Below are 6,596 nucleotides of genomic sequence, written 5' to 3'. Positions count from 1 at the left end.
AAGGTTACAAATGTGCTTTGCCTCTCCAGGTCAATGAGCATGCATTGCAATTGGTCCCCTGAGTTACTAAGCAAGGCAATATCATCAGCGAATCGCAAGTTACTAAGGTATTCTCCATTAACTTTTATCCCCAATTCTTCCCAATCCAGGTCTATGACTACCTCCTGTAAACACGCTGTGAATAGCATTGGAGAGATTTTATCTCCCTGCCTGACGCCTTTCTTTATTGGGATTTTGTTGCTTTCTTTATGGATGACTACGGTGGCTGTGGAGCCGCTATAGATATTGTTGTATACTGATATCGCGTGTCACACTGCATTTTCATGATAATCGCTTATCGGCGACGCAAGCAGCACTCGGCAGATCACATGTTCATCACCCTATAAAAAGCGCACGGCATCAATAAACGTTGTCTGTTCCACCCTGGCGTCCAGCTGATACGCTGCGGTTGGCGACGAGGAAGCGGCGGCGATGGCCGTCGGCAGGATCGCCGAGTATCGTCTGGGCACAAACACGTCATGGGACGAATACGTCGAGCGGCTCGAAATGTTCTGCGAAGCTAACAAGATAGCGAAAGAAGAACAGAAAAGAGCCGTCCTGCTGAGTTGTTGCGGCGAAGAAGCGTACGGGCTCATCGTGACTCTGGTGAAGCCGTCAAGACCGACAGCAGCAACGTACGAGGAAATTAAGACGGCGGTTCGCAAGCACCTGCATCCAAGGCCTTCGGAACTATACGCAAGGTTTTTGTTCTACAAGACAAACCAGGCTGCCGATGAATCGGTTGCGGACTACATCACGGCGCTTCGGAAGCTAGCCGAAGACTGCGGTTTTGGCGACGAGCAGCTCCCGTTGGACATCATGATGCGAGATCGTTTCGTATCCGGCCTCCAGAACGAAGCAGTTCAACAGCGACTTGTCGCAAAACACGACCTTACGTTTAACGTTGCGTACGACATGGCCGCGACCGCAGAAGCGACAGCCAAGCAACAGCGAGACATACGGATGCAAGGCCGAGACGAGGCGAAGGACTGCCAGGGCATGATGCAAGCAACCCGCACAAAGCAAGACGCCACGGCAGAGGGATCTAGTTGCTACCGTTGCAACGGTAAGCACGCTCCACATTTATGCAGCTTCAGAAAAGCGGCATGCTTCAAATGCAGAAGGGTTGGATATATAGCGAGGGCTTGTCGTTCAAAAGACGAAAGTAGAGCGGCGCGGAAGACGCCTGAGCAAAAGAGAAAAGCTGAAAAGAGCAAGGGCGTGTACGAAATGAGTGCATTGTTTTCACTTTGCGAAGTGAATGGGCAAGAACAGAAGTTTATGGTTAAAGTACAGATACAGGGACAAGAAGTCCCGATGGAGGTTGATTCCGAAGCCTCGTGCTCAATCGTGAGTGAAGATACATTTCGTGTAATCGAAAGAAATCGGGGTGAAATACCACTTCAAGATTCTGGAACAACTCTCGTAACCTGGTCAAAGGAGGCGTTACCGCTGCTGGGTCGAGCAACCGTCTTGGTAGAATTCAAGGGCCGGAAGGCAAAGCTGCCATTGTTGGTAGTAAAGAATCGAGGCAACAGCCTGATTGGGCGAAACTGGTTTAGGCCGTTAGGCATTTGCTTGCGGGGAATCGAGCAAGTAAACGCGGAAGACGTGCCCTCACGATTTTCTGAGGTGTTTCGCGGGGACCTTCCTAGCTTCAACGGACCACCAATTCACATCGAACTGAAATACGACGCCCAACCAGTGTTTCTCAAAAGTCGACCAGTTTCACTGGCGCTCAAGGACGACGTGGGCAAGGAAGCGGATCGCTTGGTCCAACAAGGGGTATGGGAACCTGTCGCGTACTCCAACTGGGCCACACCACTGGTAGTGGTAGGAAAAAAAGACGGAACTTTACGCCTGTGCGGTGACTACCGTAGCACCGTAAACAAAGCTATAAAAAGCAGCGGGTATCCTTTGCACACTACCGCTGAAATGCTCGCAGCTCTGGGTTCAAGCAATTTTTTTACAAAGCTGGATCTAGCTCAAGCTTATCAACAGCTAATGCCGCGTTCAGACTACAGTCGCATCCGCTATAAGTGGCGTATTTATTGCAATTTACGCAACTGCTGGAAGGACTGTTTACGCAGTTAGCAACCGCCTACGTTCCCATTGAGCCTTTCGATAAGATACGTTTTTTACGACTGGCCAATCACCGTTCTGGGACAGCCGCGTTTCGCATTTTTTAACATTGCGCCGATCAGCAAGCGGCTGTTAGCGCAGGTCGAGGCTCTTCAAGCCCAAAGTTTTCAGGCGCTGGTCATAGAGTAACGGCCTCTGTCCCACTTCTTCAATTAGTTATTCATCGCTGCACAGCGAAGAAGCTTCCGCACTTAGCATCATCACTAGGCACGGGCAATGTAACAACACAATGAGACCGGAAAACGGCACTGCACTCAGGGACACCGCGCGCGTTCGGCGCGAACCCGGGAAAACGCGGATGGCGTCGACAGCAGCAGCAAGTAACAGCGTTGCAACGCCGGATGGCTGGCAAGGCGGTCGCCGGATGAAAACGCGGAATATGGGGAGGCCGGAAGCTCCGTGACCGGAAGATGCAAACCGAAACTGCTTCGTGCATTGGCGGCGTCGTAACAGTCGTATCTGCGCCTGTCGTAAAAGTAGCGGGTACTCCAACATTTACGCCCAGGCTGGTTGCGATTGTTGCGTACTTTCCGCTAAATGCAGCAGTAGTGTGAACAAAGTAGTTGCGCTTTTTGCGTTTACGCTTACGTTCCGTGCGAACGATCCGTACGTAGCGCACGTAGTCTGAACATAGCATTACACTACACGACGAATCGGCTGAAGTGCTCACAGTTAACAAGATAAAGGGACTGTACAAAGTCAAACGCTGCCGCTTGGAATTTCCGTGGCGCCGTGGGTATTTCAACGAGTCATTGATACGCTGTTAGCAGGCATTCCCGGCGTGAAAGCCTATCTTGATGATATCTTGATTTCTGGCCGTAACGCGGAAGAGCACACCGAGAGAATAGAAACCGTGCTATCGCGTCTGCAGAATGCGCAGTTAAGAGTAAACGAAGACAAGTGCGAATTCAGCAAGCCGAGCATTGAATTCTTGGGTCACAGGATTGACGCCACAGGAATACGACCGAACAAAGCAAGACTGACGCCATCCATAAAGCGCCCGCACCCACAAGCAAAAAGGAGCTGCAAGCGTTCTTGGGGTTACTAAATTTTTACAGCAGTTTCCTCAAAGGCAAGAATTAAGTGGCAGAACCACTCTATGGACTGCTCGACCATGACCACGAATGGATGTGGACAGGTGAGCACCAACGTGCGTTTGAGAGACTAAAAAAATTGCTTAGCTCCGACTCTGTACTTGTGCCTTATGACCCCAAGCGTCCTTTTTGTGCTGTGACGCATCTCCTGTCGGAGGGGGGGCAGTGCTAGCCCATCGTACGACTGACGGGAAGGAACAGCCCATAGCTTATGCTTCCCGGACGCTTGGAGCCAGTAAACGTAACTATGCTCAGACTGATAAAGAGGGCTTAGCTGTTGTCTTTGGCGTGAAACGGTTCCACCAGTACCTTGCTGGGCGAGAATTTACGGTCATAACGGACCACAAGCCGTTACTGGGCCTGTTTAACACGAACAAGAGGGTGCCTGAAGTTGTGTCGCCCAGAATGCTCCGTTGGATTTTTTGTTGGTCTGCGTATAACTACAGCTTTCAGTACAGGCGAGGCCAAGAAAACTCTAACGCCGAGGCACTCAGTCATCTGCCAGCTCCTGGAGACGAAGACGAGCCACAGCCACCTGGGGACGTGCTCCTGTTGGAAGCGGTTGAGTGTGCACCGCTTCAGGCGGCAGATATCGCTGCGCTGATCAAGAAGGACAGTCTTATCCATGGTAAAGGAATGGATCCTTAGTGGCTGGCCGTCAACACAACTGGACAGCAAGTTCGCGCCTTACGAGGTGAGGAAGTCGGAGTTGTCGTTGCACCGTGATTGCATACTGTGGGGGAATCGCGTTGTAATTCCTAACGCAGCAAGAGAAAGTGTGCTTCAACTCCTGCATGCAAATCACCGTCGGATGAGTGCTATGAAAGCGTCAGCTAGAGGGCTCATGTGGTGGCCAAAAATTGACCACGAAATTGAAGAGTTTGTACGACACTATCAGCCATGTCAGAGTAACCGGCAAAGCGATCCCTAGGTTCCAGTGCATTTTTGCATCAAGCCAGATCAACCTTGGAGTCGCCTACACATTGATTTCACTGGTCCGGTTAATGGAGAAGTATTTTTAATCGTGGTAGACGCGTACAGCAACTGGGCTGAGGTCGAAATCATGTCATCCACGAAAGCTACAGCTGTCGTCACCAAATTAAGGAATATGTTTGCGACACACGGTGTGCCAGACGTTATCGTTTCGGATAATGGCACAGCATTCACTAGCTCGGAGTTGCAAATGTTTTTAAAGTGCAGTGGTGTGCGTGCTATTTTCACTGCACCTTATAATCCCACCAGCAATGGTAGCGCGGAGAGAATGGTAAGAGAAGTTAAAGAAGCATTAATGAAGCAACAGGAAGGTTCAATGCAGTGCAAGGTTTCGCGGTTCCTGTTTAAACAGCACACGACGCCACATTCGGTCACGGGAAGATCTCCGGCAGAATTAAGGATCGGACGAAGGCTGAGGACAGCCTTGGACACACTTCATCCGGACCGGCAACACGCGCCTGAACTACAACGACCGGAGATTAAGAGGTTCCGTGTCGGTGACGCGGTCTATGCTAAATGCGTTTGTCCAGGTCCAAGGTGGAAGGTGGCCAGGGTTGTGGCAATCCGAGGCCCGGTGTCGTACATCGTCCAGCTGGACAACGGCGAGCGTCATCACAGGCACCGGAACCAGTTGAGGCGCGCCTGGACGAGGCTCGGAAGTCGATCCAGTCTCAAGTGCAGACTACCACGTCAGGCTGCCTCCTACAGCCAGACGACCACAACAGCTGCCGGTCAGCACGGAAGCAGCCGCAGGGGCAAGTCCGGGCCAAGCTACCCAAGACCCGGTCGAGCCGCGAACATCAACATGCGTTAGACGGCCTATCGCACGTTATGGCATTGATGACTAACCAGACATTTTGCAATTGTGTAACGAATCTTAGGAGAAAGGAATGTTGTATACTGATATCGCGTGTCACACTGCATTTTCATGATAATCGCTTATCGGCCACGCAAGCAGCAGTCGGCAGATCACATGTTCATCACCCTATAAAAAGCGCACGGCATCACTAAACGTTGTCTGTTCCACCCTGGCGTCCGGCTGATACGCTACAGATATCTTTCAGTATTTTTACATACCTGCACCCTGATTCCGTAATGCCTCCATGACTGCTGAGGTTTCAACAGAATCAAACGCTTTCTCGTAATCAATGCAAGCTATATATAAGGGTTGGTTATATTCCGCACATTTCTCTATCACCTGATTGATTGATTGAGGACAGCACGGTGATTGATCACCATGCTGTCCCGGTCACGCTGATAAAGTGATACATACGTGGCCAGCATCTCAGTTAGCGTTCGGTTCAGACGCTCGGTCAATCTATTCGTCTTTAGATGATAAGCGGTGGTGAGCTTATGTTCACCGGAGCAGGAACGAAGAAAGGTATGTACCACTCGTGAAAAGAAGCACCTCTCGCAATCGGTCAGGAGTTGCCGAGGAGCGCCATGATGTAGAATGATGTTGTGGAGGAGAAAATCAGGGACGTTGGTGGAACAGCTTTTCGGCAATGCCAGGATGATTGCGAAGCGCGTGGCGTAATCTTTGGCGACCACAACCCATTTGTTTCCCGAGATGGATGCAGGAAAAAGACCTCGAAGTTCAAGGCTCACGCGGAAGAATGTCTCTGGGGGGAATATAAGTCGGTGTTAGCTGGCCTGCAGGCAGCGCAAAGTGCGCTTGAGACTTTGGCAGTGTTCATAAGCAGCGACGTAGCGGCGCACAGAACGGTACATGCCAGGCCAGAAAAAGTGAAGCTGGATGCGGGGTTATGTACGCGAGACACCTAGGTGACCGGCAGTTGGTACGTCGTGAAGCTGATGAAGAACGCTGGAGCGTAGATGGCGAGGTAGCACAAGCAGAAGCTCTGGGCCATCTCAGCCGAGATTACAGCGATACAGAACCATACAGAACGCAAATGGAATCGGGAACACCTTAGATTTCTGCCAAGCAAAGGACCAGGCAGGATTCCGTAAAGGCTACTCAACAATAGACCATATTCACACTATCAATCAGGTGATAGAGAAATGTGCGGAATATAACGAACCCTTATATATAGCTTTCATTGATTACGAGAAAGCGTTTGATTCTGTCGAAACCTCAGCAGTCATGCCGGCTTTACGGAATGGGGTGTAGACGAGCCGTATGTAAAAATACTGAAAGATATCTATAGCGGCTCCACAGCCACCGTAGTACTCCATAAAAAAGGAACAAAATCCCATTAAAGAAAGGCGTCAGGCAGGGAGATACGATCTCTCCAATGCTATTCACAGCGTGTTTGCAGGAGGTATTCAGCCTTGATTGGGAAGAATTGGGGATAAGCGTTAATGGAG

At 50.6% G+C, this 6,596-nt stretch overlaps 1 protein-coding gene across 1 annotated transcript; it reads left to right on the top strand.

The window, feature by feature from the left end:
• Positions 1 to 471: 471 nt before the first annotated feature.
• Positions 472 to 5,082, top strand: LOC129386644 (uncharacterized). Its single transcript, XM_055074731.2, has 2 exons — positions 472 to 1,105; positions 4,799 to 5,082. The coding sequence occupies exons 1-2, from the start codon at positions 472 to 474 to the stop codon at positions 5,080 to 5,082; spliced, it is 918 nt and encodes a 305-aa protein (XP_054930706.2).
• Positions 5,083 to 6,596: the final 1,514 nt, after the last annotated feature.

Source organism: Dermacentor andersoni, chromosome 4 (assembly GCF_023375885.2).
Source record: "Dermacentor andersoni chromosome 4, qqDerAnde1_hic_scaffold, whole genome shotgun sequence".
Taxonomy (NCBI): Eukaryota; Metazoa; Arthropoda; class Arachnida; order Ixodida; family Ixodidae; genus Dermacentor; species Dermacentor andersoni.
The sequence above is the reverse complement of the archived record's forward strand: the minus strand, read 5'-3'. Positions and strand labels throughout refer to the sequence as shown.